This window comes from Mus musculus, chromosome 7, assembly GCF_000001635.26.
Source record: "Mus musculus strain C57BL/6J chromosome 7, GRCm38.p6 C57BL/6J".
In the NCBI taxonomy this organism is placed as follows: domain Eukaryota; kingdom Metazoa; phylum Chordata; class Mammalia; order Rodentia; family Muridae; genus Mus; species Mus musculus.
The window spans coordinates 7549676-7574371 of NC_000073.6; the positions used below are offsets into that span (position 1 = coordinate 7549676).

The window sequence follows — 24696 nt, forward strand, 5'->3', positions numbered from 1 at the left end:
GGGAAGTGGTTGTTTTTGTTAATGCATTTTAGACCCATTTGGTTTCCCATTATGTAATGAGAATTGATAAATGTGAAATATTTACTGTAGCTGCAAACACTCAATTTTCTTTTTGAAAAGTCGTTTTCTAGAAAGCAGCGTAATTAAAGCATCTGCCTCTCATTCTGTTTTCCAGAATTTTCTGAGTCCAGGACCTCACTCAGAACTGCACACAGAGGGAAAACTCTGAAAGGAATTAGGTTCATGCAAATGTCAGTAGTTTTCCCTATCCCTTCCATAACTACAATATGAATAGCATGTTGACATATCTACAAACTTATTTTATTTCATTTTTTATTTCTTATTATTTAATCTTTTTTTAACAGTCTAGTAGTTATCTCCCTCCTGATCTGCTCTCCTGACTCTTTCTCATCTAACATCTCCTCCCATATTTCCAAGATGATATCCTTACATCCCCTACGCCCAGCCCTTCCCAATCCCTGGGGATTTAAGTCTCTCTGGGGTTAGGTGTGTCTCTCCCACTGATGCTAGACCAGGCAGCCTTATGCTGCATATTTGTTGGGGGCTTCACATCAGCTAGTGTATGATCTCTGGTTAGAGGTTCAATGTCTGAGAGATCTTGTTTGTCCGGGTTTGTTGAGACTGCTGGTGTTTCTATGGGTTGCCCTCCTCCTCTCCTTCTTGCAACTATTCCCAATTCATCCACAGGGGCCCCTGGCTGATGTCCATTGTTGGATATAATATATTTGTATTTGACAGCAGAAAAGGAACATTTCCTCTTTAGACTATTGGCCAATAGCTTGAAGAACAGCTGAAAAAATCGGCAGTATTTTGTTATGTGTGTGCTCCTACTGGAAATCAGAAAATGTATTCTGATTTCATCTTTGTTGATTATTTAGTTAGTCTGTGTTTCTAATTGTTTATATGATTTGGTAGATGGTTTCCATGTGTAACCCTGTGTGTCTTGGATCTCATTTTTCTATACAAAATGATGGATTCAACTGCCTTATCAACATTTTTTTTTGGAAGTTAACATGGGGAAATCTCCATGAAAGCAAAATGATGAATAAAATTGTAATAATTAGAAAGATTAGTTCTGTGAGAGGAAATGAAGCAAGTGAATGAGTGCAAGTTTTGTGGACTCTACACAGAAGTTCAGTAGATATGATACTTAATGACATCACTAGAGCAACCAGTGAGAGTGATTGTAAAACTAGACACATTCACTATAACCCAATATTTGGTGGGTATGTACCAACTTTACATTGGACACAATTCCTGAATTATTCGTTCAGAAATATGATTTTTCTTTGATCTTTTGAGTAGAATTTCTAACTTTGATCTTTTGGGTAGAATTTCTGTCTGGTCTCATTAAAATGATATAAATCTTGGGTGCAAAAATACATCCAAGCATTCCTGCACTGGATGCCAAGATGGAGAAGATCTCCACAGCAACCATGACCTTGCCCTTGGTGCTATGGTAGACAGGGAGGAAGGTGACCCAGACACTGAAAAACACTAGCATGCTGAAGGTCAAGAACTTGGCTTCATTGAATGTGTCAGGCAGATTCTTGGCCAAGAAAGCCAAACTGAAGCTTCCCAGTGCCAGGCAGGCCAAGTATCCAAGGACACAGTAGAATGCAGTAACTGAGCCCTTGTTGCACACAATGATGATGTGGCCATGCTGAGAGTGTTCATCAATATCAACAAAGGGAGGAGAAACTTCTAGCCAGATAGCACACAGAACACATTGGAGTAGGGAACATATGGGAATAATGTAGTTGGGTGTCCCTGATACCAGGAAGTTTCTCAATCTTCTCCCTGGGTCTGTGACTTTGAAAGCAAGAACCACAGTGACTGTTTTGGCCAGAACTGTGGAAACAGCCACAGTGAACACAATTCCAAATGTGATTTGTTGTAAGACACAGGTGGCTCTGTTAGGATGACCAATGAAGAAAAAAGAGCACAGAAAACAGGACATGAGTGATATCAATAATATGTAGCTGAGGATTCTGTTATTGGCCTTCACAATAGGAGTGTCATGATGCTTCACAAAGACACAAAGTACCACAGCTGTGAATGCAGAGAAACAGAAGGCCATTAAGGCAAGTGCCATCCCCAAAGGGTCTTCATAGCTTAGGAAGGTGACACCTTTCTGAATACATTTGTTCTGTTCTGTATTGGCATATTGGTATTCTGGACAATTCACACATTGATCCATATCTGATTTCCAAAGGAAAGCTTAGTTAGGTCTGATTTAGAAATTTTATTGACAAGGTATTTCAAGTAAGGGTAATGAGAGAAGCCTTGAAATGCTGCCTTTGATGCTGAGAATGTAATGTGAAGGATATTGCTGCTGAGCATTGCTTTCAATCCATAATGTCCATAAAGATTTAACGGAAATAAAACCAAGCAATTTTTTCTTTGTCTAGTTAACGTTTTGTATCATTTATGATGTTATTAGAAAGGGGTTTGTGGAGTGTGGGCGTGACAGGGGAACAAATCTCTGAGTACCAGCATAAAGAATATAAACAGGTAACCTCAGGTAATAGGAGGGTGCATGGACCCACTAAAATGCACCAGAGACTTGCGAGGTCAGAGACCCTAGATGAAATGTACTACAATAGATAGAGGGAACATACAGAGCCCACCTCCAGCAGGAAGACAGGACATCAAGTGAGTGATGGGGTTCCCATCCCATAGTCACATCTCCAGCCCATAATTGTTCCTGTCTGAATGCAAGGATGAAATGGATAGGAGCCTCAGGAAAAGAAGGTCCAATTACAGGACCAAAGTGGGATCTAGGTCAAGAGGAGGTCCTATGGCCTCACATTTTACAGAGGCTATGGAGCACTCACAAAAAGGATCTGTCATGACTGCCCTCCTAAATACAGTTATTTGCAACCAAATAATGGAGAGAAGCAACTATCCCCTGGATTAGGGAAGGCTGAAAGTAGCTGAGGGGAAAGGCGACCTTGCAGAAAGACCAGCTGTCTCAATTAATCTGGACTGCAGAGATCTCTCAGACACTGGAGCATCAAACAGACAGCATACACCAGCTGATATGGGTCCCTCAATTCATATACAGTAGAGGACTTCCATGTCTGTGATCATACCAAAATGATGCACCTAACACTCAAAAGCCTGGAGGCCACAGGGAGTTTAGAGGTCAGGTGAGTTGGAGGATAGGGGGATCAACATGTCGAGAGTTGGGGTGGGGAAGAGGTGTGGAATGTGACATATTGGATGGGGTATGGGGGCTTGGGGAATAGAATACGAAATGTAAAAAATAAAAAATAATGTTATCAGAAAGCAAAAATTTCCTAAGCCATTTTTTGTTTCTATTTTGATATCAAGTAGATTATTTAATTCAGAGAAGATACATTCATAAACCACAATGTGGTCGGGTCTATTTTAGAACTTCAAAACCCTACACTCACTGTTTTCTGAGATCACTGACTATTTTATAAATTTATTCCCTGTGACACATTGAGACTCTGTCCTCTACTTGGACAAGTATAATAGCTACTCAAGAATTCACAAGCTCAAACTCCTTGACATAGAAACAACACTAAATTAAACAGATTGGCTGTGTGTATGTGTAAATATTGATATGTGTGTGCTCATGCCAAAGTAGCACTTGCATTATTGAATTTAAGTGATTCCTGTAACAAGTCAAATGAAGAAGTTTGAATAGAGAGGAAATATAATGCTTATGTTTGAATAGCAGGAAATGTTAATGAAATAAGCTTTAAGAAGTTTTCTCATCTGGCAATAATTAATCAAAAGTTCTGGTTATTGTTCATGAGATGCACTAATTTTAGCACTGAAGGAAAACATTATCTCTGTAGATACTTTGTACTAAAAGATCCTTCATGGCCCTCTTAATAATGCATCCTTAGCATTTTCTCATATATTTGCAATTTTTTTTGTCTTATATATTAATCTTACAGAGAAAATAGATTTTGCATCTAGCAGTCTCATGAGCTAATCCAGTAGATTAGATATTATATTCAGTTCTTCATGGGCTCCTATTGTGACTAAAATCTAATATAAATGTAGTTTTACAATAGATAATTTATTTGGAAAGTCTTGTGCAGTGTTCCTGCAAATTGCAGTTATATTTTCTAATTATTTCTTTGTGCAATATAATCTTCCATAAATTTGCAATAAGTCAATAGGAGGGTTAAGGCATAAGATATGTTTGTTTGTTTTTGCAAGATTTTGTTAAGTATTTTATATCTACAACTAGTAAATTTGATAACTAATATATTTTATATCTGCAGTTTCCTTTGAGTTGACTTCATCATCCCAGTGTGGACCAAGAGAAATCCATATTTGTAGTATTTATCAGAGCAGCAAAAACTCACTTGTCTCATTAGAAATTTCATTTTCAGGGCAGGGGCTGCAAATAAAACAGCAGGCTGCCATTCCCTCCTTCCACAATCTTCTGAATCCAGGACTACCTTCTGCACTGCACACAGAGGATGGCATCTGAGAAAAAATTAGACATATACTGATAATGAGTCTTATATATTTCTTTTATGTTTTATATTAGTACTTTAAGATTTCAATAAGCTCCTTTTTTGCACACTATCTGATTGACATTTCCCTAAGTCCATTATTTAATGGCCAGATATGAATATTGGAAATGCATTGAAGAAATGTTGTATAGTTTCTGAGTGTCTAGTAATTCAGGAAAAACAGCTGATTTTTGAGCTGTGTGTAAAATCTACAGAAGTAGCAACCTGTTGTTTTTTAGTTAATTATGTTCATCTTAGTACTAAGTGCTCTGAACAGACAGAGGGAACTTAACTGAGATATTCTCTCAGCCAACACTAGCCTATCCTCATATCTTTGAAGCATTTTCTTATTTGGTAATTGATATAGGAGTGCCCATCTCAATTTGGGCAGTTAGGCCAGTAAGTAGTCTTCTTTTAAGATCTATTCTTTAGTTCCCGTTTCCAGATATCCACACTTGTCTTTCTAGGACTATAAGCCATATCTCAAATCACACCTTCCTTCTCACTATGCTTATTATCAAAGTTTGATTAAAGCAACAGAGAAGCATGTTAGTATTTGAAAAAATTTGAAACAGGAAAAACTTGTCCTTAAGTCACAGATAACAAATATGGCATCAAATAAATTACTATCGCAAAGCATGAAAAACTGTATATAAAAAACAGTGGACTATGCAGACACTGGTTTAATATGGTTGGAAATGATATGTTAATGTGTACTGACTTTGAATATGGAGTGTTCCATGATGTCAAAATGCTCTACAGTGGCTTCAAATGCTGGAAAAATCCAGATAGAAATTAGATTGTATAAGTTTAATTGAAGATTTGAAGCATTCTTTCTATGTTTTTGGTTTTGTTGAAACAGGATCTTACCATGAAGTACACTTACATTACCAATGACGATGAAAACACATTTTCTCTTTTCTCCCAACATTTTCTTTAAATGTATGTTAACCCTTTGTAATATTTGAAAGACTATTTTGAGTTAGAGTAAGGAATGTGGGCATATGTTTGTACTTTATGTTAATTTATTTTAAGGTAGTGTTTCCATATCACACATGGCTTTTTTCATACTCACAATATAGGACAGACTGGCAAGAAACAGACAGAGATTTCCAGATCTATGCTCTAAAGTGCTTGGATAAAACATGAACCACAAAAACAACCTGATATTATTTCTGATTTTCATGGATAATAACATTCTCTTCATGTATTATCATATTGTCAATAATTTTGTGAAAGAAAGTGTTCTTATATCAATAAGTGTTCCTTCTGTTCTATCACTATTTTTGTTTTTTTATCTCTAAATGAATGTTGGACTTGGTTAAGAGCCATTTCTGAAGGTTTTTGTAAAATAATTTAATTCCACATTTTGTGGTGTACTACTCTTAATGGATGTACAGATATTGAACTATACTTGCATCCCTGGAATAAAATCTCCCTGGAGGAAGAGAATAGTGGGAAGGGAAAAATATGAGAAGAATCAGGTATGAGAGAATGTGGAAGATCTGTACAGAGGTCAGGAAATTGAACAGAGGTGTGTGGCAACTAGGGACAGGGAACTGTTTTTTAGCAAAAAGAAAGTCCCAGATGCCAGGAAATCAAGAGCATCCCAGGACGTACAGCGATGATATTAGCTGAAATATCCCAGAATCGGGAAGGAGAATCTGTCGAGACAATAGCCAGAGGTTAGGCATGGCTCCCAGTTGAGGGATAGGACCACCCACACACCTACAAAATTTTAACTCAGAATTGTTCCTATCTATTGGAAATAATGGGACAAAGAGAAGATCAGAGACTGAATTAAAGGCCACACACAGCCTGCCCCACCTGAAGATCCATCACAAATGCAGATACCAAACCCAGACACTATTGTGGATGGCAAGAAGTGCTTGTGGAAAGGAGACTGATACAGCTGTCTCCTAGGAGGCTTTGCCAGATCCTGACCAATACAGATGTGGATGTTCACAGTCAACCATTGGACTGAACACAGGGACTCCAATGAAGGTGTTAGGGGAAGGACTGAAGTAGTTGAAGCTCTCTATCTGTCATCAATGGGAGGGGAGTCCCTTGGTCCTGTGAAGGCTTGATTCCCCAGTGTAGATGAATGCTTGGGTGCTGAAGCAAGAGTGGGTATGTGGGTAGGGGAGCTCCCTCATAGAAGCAGGGTAAAGGGGGGATGGCATAGTGGATTTGCAGAAGGGAAACAGTGAAAGGGTACAAAATTTGAAGTGTGAACAAATGAAATCTCCAATTTATAAAATTGAAAAAACCCACAAATACAAAATCACCATAAAATGGGAGTATATTTCAATCTTAAACCCTAATAATATAATAAACAACTGTAATATAAAAGCAGTTTTAATTAGTAAGGCTTTACATGTCATACTTTTATTAAGCTAAAGGCAGCTGGTCAGTGATGGTTCATGTCTTTAATTGAAGCATTTGGGAAGGAGAGGCAGGCCGATTTCATTGTTTACAGCCAGCATGATCTACAGAGTGAATTCCTGGTCAGCCAGGACTATACAATGAAACCCTGTCTCAAAAAAAAAAAAAAAAAAAAAAAAAAAACAAAACCCCAAAACAAAAACCAAAAAAAAACCAAAACAAAACAAAGGCATCAATGTTTTTTAAGAGCCAAATGATAATCAGTTTATATGTTCTTATAGATATGTTAGTCTATAGTATTATATTCAGACTATTGTCATGCTTATTGAAAATTGTTAACCTAATTTTACATCATGAATAGAGCTATAAAATACTAATTTTTATAACTTTCTTATTTAAACATGAATCTTAATGTATTCATTTGCTGACAATTAATATAGAAGTTTGTAACAAAACTCAAGATCACCATTCTTTAGAGAACCACTCTACTATAATGTGACCTTGAAGGGAAAAAGTCCAATAGGGAAGTAAAACTCAAGCATAAAGCACCACTTAAGACGACCTGATAAAAACTTTGCGATGCTTCAGGTAGAGAAAGCTCAGAATAAGAGCTCAGAATGTCTGGAGAAAGAATGATGTCAAAAGATAATTCCCCATTCCTACATTGCCTGTAGTAGGTCATGCAATGATGTTTTAAATGTGAGAAATAAAGAAAGAGTTAGGATATCCAACTTGAAAATTAGCCCTGATAATAAAACTAGGTTTGGTTTTGTCTATAGCCTCCTTTAAAAAGTATACCAGTTGAATGTTAGGAATATAATTGCAATTTTTTTCAAAGCGCTACTATACATCAGGCAATAGGTAAAAATAATAAATTTCTCTATGTATAAACTTGTTATTTACTTACTGTTTCTCCACATAAAATGTTAAAGTATACTGCAATAAATGATGCTTATATGTCCATGCAGTGTGCGACATGGACAAATATGAGGGGTATATAACTCTCATTTATGGTCAAGTAGTGCTTCCTAACTATGTTATAAGAAGCACAACTCCAAAAATAATTATTTTCTGAGTGAATGATAGGAAGTTGACAAAAATCCAAAGTAGGAAAAAGAATGAGCAATCCAGGGATATCAGCAGTTTTTGAGGAATATTAGCTCTAATATTTTAGCAAGCAAAATAGAGAATTGGTCTCATCCCAGAAATGTTAAAAAATCCTGTCTACAATAGATGGAATAGTCAAGTGGAAGCAATGAGTTGGTCTCATTTGGGATCAAATGTCAATGTGATTGTATTACAAGTCTTATGCTCCCAAGGCCTGAGGACATTCAGTTTACATAAGATTAAATTCCAGCTCGAGGAACAGAGCATTTGTGAGTCACAAAAATTTCCTACTGTTCTTTGTATTTGGAAATTATGTTATGGTTAATCAGTGATAAAAGAAGATACCAACAGTGTTTGACTACCAGATTTTTGTGTTTTGGCTGGCTTTGAAAAGGACAGTCTATTTCAGGGTTTTTATGTAGAATTCCCATTGACATATAACTTGATTTTGTCCAAGGAATTCCTTTTGCAGTTTGACATTAATAGTTTTTAGGAGAATCTTATTATGCTTATTCACATGCAAATATGAAACAAATAATTGGCATCAATAATTCCATATGTTCTGATTATAGAATTTACAATTTCAATTATAGTTTCAAAAATAAAGTATTCTTAGTACTAAACCGGGAATAAATATCACTCCATTGTCTATCACTAACTCATGCTTCACTCACTCCTATTCATATAAGCTATGAGGTAGGATTTCCTGGTCTTTTCACCTAGCACCATTTCATATGACTAGTTACCATAATGTGATATGCAAATTTTGTCCCATTATGATGGCTTAGTTTTTGTTTAATCTCGTTTTATTTTAGTATTCTCCTATAGAATCCTGTCATTTTCTAATGAGTGACAGAAAGTGGATCTGATGGAAAAGGCAGCTGGGAAGGAAATCGGAATATTAACTATGATATATTTGCCAGCAAAACTGACAGTTGGTCACATCCCAATAGAAGGGAGGTAAATTGTAATTAGGATACATTATGTGAGGATAACAAGTGATTGTCCAAAAATAAAACAATCACAATTACAAAAAAATTCTCTGTTTTCAGAGAATGATCTTTCTGTTGTGTGTTGTGTTCTTTTGTTACGTGTTTTTGTCAAGTATTATTCCATACATATCTATCAAATGTATTGTTCCTGAATTACCTTTTTCTCTATTATTAAACATTATAATGTTTTCCTCCATTTTTTAATAAAGAAAAGTTTTCCTCTTGTATATGAATGTGTCTTCCTACCCTTGGTAGGCAAATTAGGAATGTCTCAAAAAATAAACCAGCCTTGTTGTCCTTGATTTAATTTAGAGAATTTTAAGAAAAGTGTTCTATCATAATGGAAAATTATTTGTTGCTTTTGTCTGGTTACTGTATTTGCTGTGTTTGAGGTGCGTTAATAGCCATTTCTTTGTCTGTTGTTCTAGTGCTGTTTATAGGCTCCCTTGACCTTCATCTTACATAAAAGCATGAATGGATTCTTCAAATTTATTAGAAAGTGATGTTTCTTTAAATATGAATTTCCATAGTTGTGTTCATTAGTGAATGTGGTAAGTGTCCTTTTATTATATTGTAAACATTTTTGGATACAATGAAAAGGGTTAACTCTTATGACTCTTGTTATTTCATAACTTTAACATTAGACTCTATCATATGAATATCTGTTCCAGAGGTTTCATTAAGAGAGGAGATTACATTGTCTAAAGAGCAAAGAGCAATTATATGGAGAAAAATATGTTCAATTTAAAGGAAAGTATATCAAACAGTGGTGAAGAACAGTTTTTTTTTTATTTATTAAATGTCAGATAATGGTTCTGATATAACAATGGTATATTTTATGCATGTTTGAAATCTTCAAATTGGTAAAATTGTCAAAGATAAAAAAATATACAGGAGACTAGAAAATTGGTTTCTGATGTGACATAATTGTTCATTTCAATATGTTGCCATGAATCCACTTGACACTGTTTATTGCTGTGTATAACAAACCAGTAAGTTAGTAAACACCCACCTTTCTACTTCCTGTGGCAACCTCAAGCATGTCTACATATAAGTGAAAGTTTCGACCATGTGAAAAATATGGGCTGAACTTTCCTAACTTCACCTTAATCCCAAGGTGTTGTGAGAGATTCCCAAAATGGAAAATGTCATATTCTTCCTGCATTATTACTCTTTGTTTCATAATCACTTTGTTCCCAAGAGGATTAGTGAAGTGGATCTTTCTTAGAAAGGAGTTTACCTAAAATACAAGCATTGTACTATTATGTATTTAAAATACTTTCAAGTCATAAAATGCATTCTGATTTTATAGCAAAGGCAACTACATTTAAAGAAAGAAAGACAGAAAGAGGGAAATCACAACAAAGCAATTGGATAAATGAAATTATCATAATATTACAAGAATTTCAATTCTCTCAGTCAAGAATACCAAACACAGAAAAAAGCAGAACCAAACACAGCTATGCAACACACACATACACACACACACACACACACACACACACACACACACACACACACACATACACACACGCACGTTGACATAAAAACACTGGGAGAGGCATAAATATATAAGCACCAGCCATGAATGATATTGACACATAGAGAAATTTATACTCAAACCTAAATACAAAATGGCAGGCAAAGTCCATGCCAAGTGCAAAGAAATAGGCAGACTCATACACAGCAAAGCAGGTACAAATCCGTATAAGTACTTATAAACACTCACAAAATACACACAATGTACACAAAGAAAACTACTCTGACAAAACCACAAAGAAACATATGCACATATATAAACAAACACACTTATAGAAAGAAATTCCTACATAGAAAAAATTATCGCTTACTTCCATTTTCATATAGAGATAAACATGTATGTTGAAAGTATCACAAGTATAAACACAGATACACAGAAAGAGTAGAAAGTAGACATATACACAGTGAGAAACATACATTCACACATATAAACACTTTTCTACAGACAGAACTGAATACCAACACTATTTCTTGTTTAGTTACTCCCAGAAACCCAGAATGATCTCCAGAGCCTACACTCTTGGTAGAATCACTGGAGACCACACCTTAAATGATTTCCATATAACTGACAAATATAAATAAAAACTCATCTTCTAACCATGGAGAAAATTAATGAGTAAGGATAGTTTATATTCAATATTGGAAGGGGTATGCTAATGGATATTCACATGCTCTGTATAAAACCACCCATTTTCATTGCTAGTCTATGAATTCTTTTTCCATTCACATTCATAACAATCTCTAGACTGCCTTTCTTTAAGGAAAAATGTTCAGAAACTTATTATTTTGGAAAACATTTCCTATTTCTTTAAGTCTGGGCATCTGAAATACTCTAAACAGCTATGCAATTGAAGACATCAAACCTTGTCCAATAGAAGAAACTTTACCTTCAAGCAGTGAGAACTGGCTCCTTTCCCATTGTCTATTGCCTGATTATCAACCTGCTGCAAATTCATCTCATGGAGTGCATGGGCTATGGCATGCACAGCATTATATATGTTATGACTACTCTCACTAAAGGCCATGTCAAACTTCTGTTCCATTAGCCAATCAAATGAGGCATCAGATGAATTGTTCTTCAGTATTTTACACTTAGATGCTGAGGATTCATATTTAAAGTATTTCCACTCTGGCATTACTAGATATAAATCTTTGCTTCTGAGATGGAACCATGTCTGTACAAAATCTTTAAAGCCAGAAATCCCACCATGGTGGGGTAGAAAAGTAAGTGATCCATAGAATGTGCCATGAGTTATATCTCTCTTACTGGTAGGGAAATTCCATTGTTTTGTGGTGATCCATATTCTCTGTAAAACTGGAGGTTCCCACATTCTGAAGATCAAATCAATGAAATCGATTGTTTCCTCATAAATGATGATAACATTTGAGGATGACATCACAATTTGTTTGTAGTACATTTCAGTTTTGTGTTCAAATGAAATGTCATCAACAGAGATCATTTTCACAAAGGCAAAGCAAATTTCCTTGTTTTCCCTCTGTTTTTTCAACTCTAAAAGAAATTGGTTTCCTTGATCGTCATCTGGGATGACAAGGCCAATCCAGTTCCAGTTGAAGTAAAGTATGAAGGAGACCATTGCCAATGCTAGAGATGTGTCCTTTGGGGCCATCTGATAGAGATAGGGATATTGTTCATCATCACTGAAGATGGAACTGAAAGGCCCATAGGTAAGCTGAAGGATCTACAACACAGAGAGCAGCATGAGGTGTAGTGTTCTTGAAAACACTTGTAAGCATACTTACCTGCAAACTGTTGATTACCTGTGACTTATACTCTCATCTCTAATTCAAATGTGCAAACATGGAATCCTGGCAGATCCACTTCTAATGGGAACAGCAAGCATAGCTGTTTGACAAGAAGTAACAAAATATATTTGCATGTTATAATATCTGCCTTTCTGTCTTTCAGTTTTAATCTTGATATCCATGTTTCCAATGTTTGAAGGGATTTTGATACTTTTACAATTTGGGGTATTTGATTAATATTTTTTAAAGAAGGTCTTTATGCTATAATCCAGAATTCCTTCTACGATTGAGCAGGAGAGTCCTGTACATAATACTGATTTAGCATTTCGAAGAGATATTCCTATATTGCCCTACTTGAAGGTAATATCGTACACTAGAGGTTTTGACTCACATAAAAACGCCAGAGATCTCCTATTTAGACTAAGTTTCTGAAATATTCTGTCAATGTCTGCCTCTGTGCCTCTTCATGAGACAGATAATAAGATCAAATATAAATCTAAAAATTTAAACAAGATTTGGCAGCCTAAAAGTGTTACCAGCAAAGCAGATTAGAAAAAGTCATACCCAGGTAATTAAAGGGCAAAATAAATCGGACTATAAGTTGTACCTCTTGATAAAAATATACAGAAATAAAGTTAGATTGGATGAAGTTATCTCATACATCCAAAGTGTCTTATAATGATAGATAAATTATAGTGTAGAAAAATATGAAAGAATGATGTATCAAATTCTCATAACCCCTCTTTCTTAGAAAAGTTCACTTATGAAGTTCTAATCTTGTATCTTATGACATAGAAATAACAGAATATAAAAAAAACTATATGAGACATAGCAATAAATTTCACAGAGATATAGAATTATTATATTATTAAAGAAAAGGACTTAATATGTCTATAACACTATGGGCCTGAATTCTTTTCCAGAGATCTAATGCCAATTTAAATTCTGACTCTAAATAGTTAGTTATACACTCACAGGTAGTCAAATGGCGAACTCCACATACTGGATTGGAGTTTTTCATCCTTTCTCGTTGCTAAAATGTCATGAGTAGTCAGGCTAAGGATGGTATTTCATGCCTTTGCAAAAAAAAAAAAAAAATACCCCAGATATTTAAAAGCTGGGTTATAGAGAAATGTTGTTAAAATTTATTTCTAAAACCTCACAGTTTATCACTGATGACTAAATTTATATAACTACCATGACTGTAAATAATAATGCTGTTATTTCAGTTTACCAATGATAATGTAAAACTGTGACCAAGATGAAGATAACTCCTATCTGGGGACAGAAATAATATGCTCTATGTTTTGGAACAGCACGAACAAATCTTTTCTTGCTGAGCTTGGTATATATAATGAAACTCTCTGACTGACAGTCAGTCAAGGCTGTAAGATTCTCTCTTCCACCATGCCCGACTTAATTCTACATGGCCTTCTCTATTCCTCCATGAAGGTATCTGTCAACTTCTGGTGGTAGTCCCTATTTGAAAGCCTATCATTTTTCTGAATAGTAAGTATCCTGGAACAACCTAGATTGACATAAGCATAAGTCCAACCACATCCATTAACTTTCTTAATAGCTATCAAATTCTCCCAAAGAGACATGATGTTAAGAATTTCTGTCCCATGAAAACTCACACGTGGAGATAAGAAGCTGTCCAGGTACTTCCAGAAACTTATAGATACACCCCAATTGGGTCCTGTAAGAAGAAATGAACACATAGTCTCTTCATTACAGAAATAATTAGGGATAGGGCTTTGGTTTTTTTTATGAAATAAATATGGTGTAGGTATTACAGTTTTCCCATCACAACGGCCCAAAGTGTATCTTATAATCAAAGACATATTTGGTAAAAGATCAGGATTCCTGTTGATTTCATCCATTGCAAAGGCCAATGCCAAAGCGTATTTGTGGTTTTTAGTCGTTTTTCTGTAAAAGAGTACAGTGTTTATTATGGCCAGATGATTATACATGATTATTTGTACTCAAGAAAAGCACTATGGTATACTGGAAGTTTCTGCATCTGACATCTAAAGAAGGGAACAAATGGTTTTTGTTGTGAGATTGAATTGACATGAGAACCTGGAAAATAGTAACCTCTTTTAAAGTTCATGACAGCATTTCTCTCATAAATAAGATATGGTATTGACCTCATCCACAGAGAACATTCCCATCTCTTCTTTTGAGTGCTTGATCAGAAGGTAAAGAGAAAATCACAGATATTGACAAAACAGTAATTCTGATCATGTCTTCATTTTGAAATTATTGAGCAATATAAAAAACTTGTTATTAGAGCCACTGAGTTCATATTTTCTTGTGAAATTAACTGAACTTGTTAAGGCAGTAATAACATGATTTATCAATGCATAATGGTCTCTCTCCAGCAACATTTGATTCTTGTACTTATAATCACTTATAATTAGTGGTCAAAATTCTTGACATGCCCCCTCATATCTATCCTCATCTTGTTATTTTTTCAATCTTTTATTCAAAGAATATCTTTTAGAAAGATTTATTTTTAAATAAATTCAAATATCAAACATGAATTTGGTAACTGATACATGTCAATGTTTACGTTTGTATGTATTTGAGCAAGTATTATTTAGGTTATAAGATTGCAATACATGCAAATGTTTTATAAGATACTTTCCTGTAGACTATCCTAAATTCAAATGCACAAGTATGTAGTAGTGCCAGGTATTTAGTGCAGAGTTTAAGGGGTTGTCCTACCACCAATGTATCTTGCTCCTAATTTCTTTTTACAAAGGAATGTGATATATTCACTCTGGGTACTTCATTCATTATAAATTAATTTATAGGAAATATCTTTGGCAAACTTTCCAGGTACAATAAAACAATACTAGCATCGTATTGAGAACTAGGAAAATAAGGAAATTGCAGTGATATTTGTATATGCCAGTATTATATACTTATAAAACAGAAGAGATTTTGGTGTAAATTTATAGAATATGTTCATATTTTTTTGTAAAAATAAAAAGTGGGCCACTAGGCAATGGGAATGGAATAATACCATATTGAGATCATTTACGTTTATGTAGAGAAAAACGCAACCTGTTTTATCCGTGTCATTTCATACAATCTTATGAATAAACACTAAATATGCACCTACATATTTAATGATTGAAATGAAGTAAATACAATTAGGTTTTCACTACAAATTATACAACTATTGTGTTTTCATTCTATAACCAATACAATGGTTCATTTTCGAATATTCTTTATTACTACACACACACACACACACACACACACACACACACACACACACACAATCTCAATTAAAGTTTTACTAATATAGAAACGGAATTTGAAAGTAGATGTTGTACAATTGTCAAACTATTTCCTACAAATAAACTTTAGGAAACATCAGTTACTTAAGCTGTTTGTGTAGCCTAGTAGTCTAAAGGGCTGTGTTTTAAAACAATGATCAGCAATCCACAAAAATGGGTATTGAACCACATTGGGAACATGTGTACTAATATTTACTAAAATTATTGAAAGAAGTTTCACAAGATTTAAAATTTTTAAAAGGGCCAGAAATTAGCCAACTGAGACATGAATAGAGAAGATATTTCTCTTAATGACAAAAAAACCCCAAAAAACAAAAACAAAAAACAAAACAAAACAAAACATAACCTAAAACCTAATACAAAGCTCCTGCGTTACTGCTCTCAAACATTCCAACTATCCCACAATACAATTGTCACCCCTGACAGTGAGAAGGGACATAAGCAGTCACCACTGTTACTGATAGCCTGCCTATTCAAAGAATGTAATCACATCATTGGATTCCATATGTTCCAAGTATGGTTTATTCTAAAGAGAGAGTGCCCAATTGAACTTTGCAAAACATAAAAGCCAGTGATTGTACATAAATAGTGTGAAGTACAAAGCCACAGTGCTTTTGGATTTTATCTTTTAAAACACTTTCCTGTCTTGACCCCCATTGAGATAACTATTCCTTGCTCATATACATACAAAAAACTCCATCCAAGTATTCATATGAAATAGAAATTTCTGAATGTAAAGATCTCTTTCTAAATCTGATGAAGCTTTAGAAGTCAATAAGTGACCACACACAATGACTTTGAGAAAGTAAGTTTGTATGTATGTAAAGTTTTTAACAACTATATGTGCCACGAATATTACTGGAACCAACTCAGCATATGGTCTAGGAGCAACACACTTATGGAAGGACTTTCAGCACAGTTCATGAGCATTTATTTACACGGACTTGGGATAAAACATAATGCAATATTACAGGATCAATGTCAATAAGCCATTACTGTCTAGAGTGCAATATAAAGTGTCAAAAGGCAGGCTTTATGTTAAGGATCAATGTAGATATTCCTTTATTCCTAAGCTTCCAACCTTTAAATCAGAAGCCACCTGAAAGAAAACCAAACCTCCACTGGATATGAATAAAAGGAGAAAATAGGATTGAAAATGTAAAGGAATTAAGGTTGGTTCTTGGTGTTCAGACTTAGCAACAGGACAGAAGACTAAAGAATTTGACTAATATCCTCGGAGCACTCAAGAAGTACTGAAGTTGTCATTTCAATTTGAAACTCAAATTTACTTACAGGAAATTCAGAGTCTTGTTGAAATAATCTTTCTCAATAGGTTTCTGAACTGCTGCCAGGATGAAAGCACAAGTTAATCCCAAATATTCATCCTGAATTTCATTCAAATTTATTCTCCAAAAGCACCTGGGATCAATAAAGTTGGCCATGAAAAGTGGAATGTTAAGGAAGAAGAAGACTCCCATCAAAGTGAACATATTTTTCCTGTGTTAAATCTGGGCAGTGTGGATTGTGATGAGCCATGCATATCAGTACATCAAATTTCTCCTTGCATTTATTTCTTTGTGCAAAGGTGAGGTTTATTGCATATTCATGACTCATTTTATTTTTAGGTTTCTCCTGAGCCCTGAAGAAACTTAAATACTTTCTTACCTGGGGCTCTGCATCTGGTGTCCACAGCCCATTTAATAAACACATGTAGGTAAATACTTAGGAGGATAATTCATTCTCAGTCTCCATGATATCATTCATGTTTGTGAATCTGTGGAAGGAAGCCCCTGTGTTTAAATTTGGTCCCTGGAAAGTTTCAACAATCTGATTATGTGAACACAGTTAGAAATGCTGTCAGTGGATTGTATCACATTATTCACAGTGAGACATCCAGTAATAGCAAAACTGGAGCTACTGAGGACACACAGGACACTTTATTACACAGTCCAAGTCATGCTGAGGCCGACTCATGTTTACAGTCACTGAGATCCACAGATCATGTAGAGTGTGGACTATGTCACTAAGTGACAGAAATATATAAACAAGACCTGTGCTTCCATTATCTTGAGAATATATAAACAGATCAAATCCCAAGTATAGGTAATTCAGGTCTATCTGAAATCATACATTTCTTCACATATCCACCATTAATTTACAAGGTAAAGATTGAGTTTTAAAGGCTCAACAAGACCCATAAAATATGCCATGCTTTGTTCTTTATTTCGAATAAAATAAAAAGTCACTCTATTTTCCAAAAAATAGTTAGTCATGAAAAAAATCACGCTAATATTTGAGTTCCAAACCATTATCTCCCTCCCACGTGCTCATTTTTTTCAACTTAATATCCTAGGCTGACGCATCTATTCTATATTATATTTTTTCCTACATTGTTTTTTATCATTTTACATTGAGGTAGTGGCTGTGAAAGAATCTTATTTACAAATAGCTATTAAATATCTTAGAAACAAATAGTGACTGTAAAAGAGCTCTGTGTTTCAATGTGTAAATTTTTCCTATACATTCTCTCTACACATGTATATTTGGTTGCAGTCTAGAATCAACAGTGACAATCTGAGAATTTACTGAATATTGTACACTCATGAACCTGTTTCATTGGACTTTGACTGGAAACAGGCAGAGTATATATAGGCAGTTCATCAGTTTGGGTGATGATATGCTCCATTTTATGTTTGAATAACACAAACAAGTTTAGTGTTTTGCATTGTATATTTCTGCATTATGTAAAAGTCACTGTTTTTCCTGTGTATGACTGCTGAATGTCTGGTAAATTGAGAGTGCAGAGACTTTTTATCTAGAGGAATGATAATGGAGCCGTCTTTCATAAGAATACAGAGGAAATTTGTTTTTCAAGTTTGCCAATGAAATTTTCAGTAGTTAAATTTTGTTAATTTTTTTGTTTAATAATTATTATTTCCTGTAAATTACCATGCATTATTGATTGTTTCATTGTCACACATTGACACAAATATAGCATGTACTTTGCTGGTATCTGCACCTCCATGGCCCATGTCTGTTGCCTATCTTGCCTGTGACTCATTCTTCAGTTCAATTCACCTTCCTCTCCCTTCAAGACATTCTTGTCATCCTGAATTTGCAACTCATGAATGATATTTTTCTTTAAATTTTCTGACCATAGGCTTCATATTTCCTTTAGTCCTTTATGCCTTCCCAATTGCTTTATGCCTCTTTAGTCAAATAATTTCTCACTTTCTTCAGTTTTTTTACTTTTAGATCTATTTATTTATTTTATTTCTATGTATATGCATGTTTTATTAATAATTATTGCTTATTTTATTTCTTTGCATTTCAAAAGTTATCCTCATTCCAAGTTTCTCCTTCAAACCCTCACAGCAAATCCCCTCCCTTCTGATTTTATGAGGGTGTATGCCCACCAATGCACCCACTCCCACCTTACTGCTCTAACTTTTTCTTAAGCAATGGCACCAAGCCTTCACAGAACTTAGTTCCTCCTCTCCCACTGATGCCTGATAAGCCCCCCCTCTGTTATATATGCAGCTGGAGAAATGGGTCTCTCTATGTGTATTCTTTGGTTGGTGTTTTCGTTCCTGTGATTTCTGGGGTGTCTAGTTGGTTGATATCATTGATCTTCCTATTGGGTTGCAATCCCCTTTAGCTCCTTTGGTATATCTTCAACTGCCCCACTGGGGTTCCTGAACTCATCCAATTGTTACCTGCAAACATTTGTAACCGTATCATTCAGGTTTTTATTGTGTCTTTCAGGAGACATCCATTACTGTTTCCTGTAAGCAAGCACTTCTGGACATCAGCAATAGTGACTGGGAATGTTGACTGAATATGGAATGGATCCCCAGGTCGGACAGTCTCTGGATGGTCTTTCCTTCATTTTCTGCTCTACTCTTTTTCCCTGCATTTCCTTTAGACAGAAGAAATTCTGGACTAAATTTTGAGAAGGGATGGGGGTGTGGCCAACCCTCAACTGGCCATTCATAACCTCTGGATATGGTCTCTACTGCTCTCTCCCTTTGGTTGAGGATTTCAGCTAATGTCATCCCAGTTTTGTCTTGAGAGCCGTTTGCTTTCCTGGCATCAGGGACTTTCTGTTGGCTACCCCGTTTTCCACCTCCCATTGCTACACACCTTTCTTTAATTTATTGATCCTTTGTATATCTCTCTCATCTCCCCTCACACTTGATCCTGCCCCCTTTTTCTTCGCCCCTTCTATTCTCACAAATCCTTTTCACCCTGTACCCCCTGTGACTATTTTGCTCCTACTACTAAATAGGAGTGAAGAATCCACACTTGGTCTTCCTACTTCTTGAGCTTTCCATGGTCTGTAAGTTGTATCATGAGTATTTCAATATTTTTACCTAATATCCACTTATCAGTGAGTATATACCATGTGTGTTCTATTGTAACTGTGTTACCTCATTCACGATGACATTTTCTAGTTCCATACATTTGCCTGTAAATTTCATGAAGTCATTGTTTTTAGTAGCTCAGTAGTACTTCATTGTGTAAATGTACCACATTTTCTGTATCTATCCCCCATTACGTATTTATTTCATTTACCTTTCCAATGTTATCCCAAACGGCTCTTACACACTCCCCCATCCACTCCCCCACCTGCCCACTCCCACTTCTTGGCCCTGGTGTTCACCTGTACTGTGGCAGATAAAGTTTGAACGACCAATGGGCCTCTCTTTCCACTGATGGCCAACTAGGCCATCTTCTGATACATATGCAACTAGAGACACGAGCTCTGTGGGGGTACTGGGTAGTTCATATTGTTGTTCCACCTATAGGGTTGCAGATCCCTTTAGCTCCTTGGTTACATTCTCTAGCTCCACCAGTGGCACTGTAATCTATCCAATAGCTGACTGTGAACATGAAGTGCCCCAGAATGCCAACTTTAACAACAAAAATAATAGGAAGCAACAATTATTTTTCCTTAATACCTCTTAATATCAATGGACTCAACTCCCCAATAAAATTTTTCTTCACAGCTAAGCTTAGGATAGCAGCATGTCCTGATGGCTGAGTTTTTAAAATTCATTGGAAATGTAAGACAGGTTGACTCCAATTAGGGCACTTCCACCATGAACCAGTGTTCAGTTGGCAGCCCTTACCCAAAGGAGACCGTAACCCACAAGAAGGAAAATCTCTGTGAATTTGAGGCTATGGTGATGTAAACAGTGAGTTTGAGCCAAGATTAAAAATAAATAAATAAAGTAAAAATATAACAAAGGGTGTGTTTTCTTATCAATTGTGAGTTAGAGATAGAAGGATCTCTTTGAGTTTGAAGATAGTATGGTAGGTACATAGAGAGACAAGACAGCCTTCCGGTCCAGTGCAGCAGCAGGGTTCCTGGCCCGGGGAGTCTCCGGACACCCACAAGGACCCACACAGGATCTCCCACGGGATCCTAAGGCCTCTGGTGAGTGGAACACAGCGCCTGCTCCAATCCAATCCTGCGGGACCTGAGACTGCATTAATTGAGGAAGCAGATAACCAGGCCTGATCAGGGGCACAAGTCCCTTCTGGTCCACTGCAGCACCGGGGTTCCTTGTGCACTGAGTTACTGGACATACCCAAGGTCCTCACAGGACCCTCAGGGGATCTTAAGACCTATGATGATTGGAACACAACTTCTGCCAGGAGGCAGGTTCGAACACCAGATATCTGGGCACCTTCCCTGCAAGAGGAGAGCTTGCCTGCAGAGAGTTCTGACCACTGAAACTAAGGATAAATCTAGTCTCCGAGGTCTGCTGATAGAGGCTAACATAATCACCTGAGGAACAAGCTCTATCCAGCGACAACTATAACAGCTAGCTCCAGAGATTACCAGATGGCGAAAGGCAAACGTTAGAATCCTACTAACAGAAATCAAGACCACTCACCATCATCAGAATGCAGCACTCGCACCCACCTAGTCCTGGGTACCCCAACACAACCGAAAAGCTAGACCTGGATTTAAAAGCATATCTCATGATGATGGTAGAGGACATCAAAAAGGAATTTAATAACTAACTTAAAGAAATACAGGAGAACACTGCTAAAGAGTTACAAGTACTTAAAAAAAAAAACAGGAAAACACAACCAAACGGGTAGAAGTCCTTAAAGAAAAACAGGAAAACACATCCAAACAAGTGATGGAAATGAACAAAACCATACTAGACCTAAAAAGGGAAGTAGACACAATAAAGAAAACCCAAAGTGAGGCAACGCTGGAGATAGAAACCCTAGGAAAGAGATCTGGAACCATAGATGTGAGCATCAGCAACAGAATACAAGAGATGGAAGAGAGAATCTCAGGTGCATAAGATTTCATAGAGAACATCGGCACAACAATAAAAGAAAATACAAAACGCAAAAAGATCCTAACTCAAAACATCCAGGAAATACAGGACACAATGAGAAGACCAAACCTACAGATAATAGGAGTTGATGAGAATGAAGATTTTCAAATTAAAGGGCCATCAAATATCTTCAAAAAAATTTTAGAAAAAAAACTTCCCAAACATAAAAAAAGACATGCCCATGATAAAGAAGAAGCATACAGAACTCCAAATAGACTGAAGCAGAAAAGAAATTCCTCCCGACACATTATAATCAGGACAATAAATGCACTAAATAAAGATAGAATATTAAAAGCAGTAAGGGAGAAAGGTCAAGTAACATATAAAGGCAGGCCTATCAGAATTACACCAAACTTTTCACCAGAGACTATGAAAGCCAGAAGAGCCTGGACAGATGTTATACAGACACTAAGAGATGCCAGCCCAGGCTACTATACCTGGCCAAACTCTAAATTACCATAGATGGAGAAAACAAAGTATTCCAAGACAAAACCAAATTCACACACTATCTTTCCACGAATCCAGCCCTTCAAAGGATAATAACAGAAAAAAACCAATACAAGGATAGAAATCATACCCTAGGAAAAGCAAGAAAGTAATACCTCAACAAACCTAAAAGTAGACAGCCACAAGAACAGAATACCAACTCTAACAACAAGAATAAAAGGAATCAACAATTACTTTTCATTAATATCTCTTAATATCAATGGACTCAATTCCTCAATAAAAAGACATAGACTAACATACTGGCTACACAAACAGGACCCAACACTCTGCTGCTTACAGGAAACCCATCTCAGGGAAAAAGACAGTCACTACCTCAGAGTGTAAGGCTGGAAAACAATTTTCCAAGCAAATGGTCTCAAGAAACAAGCTGGAGTAGCCATTCTAATATCTAACAAAATCGACTTCCAACCCAAAGTTATCAAAAAATATAAGGACACTTCATACTCATCAAAGCTAAAATCCTCCAAGAGGAACTCACAATTCTGAATCTCTATGCTCCAAATGCAAGGGTAGCCACATTCATTAAAGACACTTTAATAAAACTCAAATAACACATTGCACCTCACACAGTAATAGTGGGAGACTTAAACACAACACTTTCATCAATGGAGAGATCGTGGAAACAGAAACTAAAGAGGGACACAGTGAAACTAACAGAAGTTATGAAACAAATGTACTTAACATATATCTACAGAACATTTTATCCTAAAACAAAAGGATATACCTTCTTCTCAGCACCTCAAGAGACCTTCTCCAAAATTGACCATATAATTGGTCACAAACCAGGGCTCAACAGATACAAAAATTTTGAAATTGTCCCATGCATCCTATCAGACCACCATGGACTAAGGCTGATCTTCAATAACAAAATAAAAAATGGAAAGCCAACATTCACATGGAAACTGAAGAACACTCTTCTCAATGATACCTTGGTCAAGGAAGGAATAAAGAAAGAAATTAAAGACTTTTTGGAGTTTAATGAAAATGAAGCCACAACGTACCCAAACCTATGGGACACAATGAAAGCATTTCTAAGAGGGAAACTCATAGCTCTGAGTGCATCCAAAAAGAAACTGGAGAGAGCAAACACTAGCAGCTTGACAACACATCTAAAAGCTCTAAAAAAAAGGAAGCAAATTCACCCAAGAGGAGTAAACTGCAGGAAATAATCAAACTCAGGAGTGAAATCAACCAAGTGCAAACAAGAAGAACTATTCAAAGAATTAACCAAACAAGGAGTTGGTTCTTTGAGAAAATCAACAAGGTAGATAAACCCTTAGCTAGAATCACTAGTTTGCACAGGGGCAACATCCTAATTAACAAAATCAGAAATGAAAAGGGAGACATAACAACAGATCCTGAAGAAATCCAAAACACCATCAGATCCTTCTACAAGAGGCTATACTCAACAAAACTGGAAAACCTGGACGAAATGGACAAATTTCTAGACAGATACCAGGTACCAAAGTTAAATCAGGATCAAGTTAATTATCTAAACAATCCCATATCCCCTAAAGAAATAGAAGCAGTCATTAATAGTCTCCCAGCCCCCCCCCCCAAAAAAAAAACCCAGGACCTGATGGGTTTAGTGCAGAGTTCTACCAGACCTTCAAAGAAGATCTAATTCCAGTTCTGCACAAACTATTCCACAAAATAGAAGTAGAGGGAACTCTACCCAACTCATTCTATGAAGCCACAAATACTCTGATACCTAAACCACTGAAAGATGCTACAAAGATAAAGAACATCAGACCAATTTCCCTTATGAATATAGATGCAAAAATACTTAATAAAATTCTCGCTAACAGAATCCAAGAACACATTAAAGCAATCATCCATCCTGACCAAGTAGCTTTCATTCCAGGGATGCAGGGATGGTTTAATATACGGAAATCCATCATCATAATTCATTATATACACAAACTCAAAGACAAAAACCACATTATCATCGCATTAGATGCAGAAAAATCATTTGACAATATCCAACACCCATTCATGCTAAAAGTCTTGGAAAGATCAGGAATTCAAGGCCCATAACTAAACATGATAAAAGCAATCTACAGCAAACCAGTAGCCAACATCACAGTAAATGTTGAGAAGCTTGAAGCAATCCCACTAAAATCAGGGACTAGACAACGCTGCCCACTTTCTGCCTACCTATTCAACATTGTACTTGAAGTCCTAGCCAGAGCAATTCCACAACAAA

The 24696-nt window shown here is 36.0% G+C and overlaps 1 protein-coding gene across 1 annotated transcript; it reads right to left on the reverse strand.

Annotated features, from left to right (window-relative positions):
* Positions 1-1291: 1291 nt before the first annotated feature.
* On the reverse strand, positions 1292-17111 carry Vmn2r33 (vomeronasal 2, receptor 33). The gene is made up of 6 exons (NM_001105065.2): positions 16915-17111; positions 13948-14239; positions 11434-12246; positions 10020-10247; positions 4371-4494; positions 1292-2223 (listed from the first exon to the last, which is right to left on the reverse strand). The coding sequence occupies exons 1-6, from the start codon at positions 17109-17111 to the stop codon at positions 1292-1294; spliced, it is 2586 nt and encodes an 861-aa protein (NP_001098535.2).
* Between the last annotated feature and the right edge of the window lie 7585 nt (positions 17112-24696).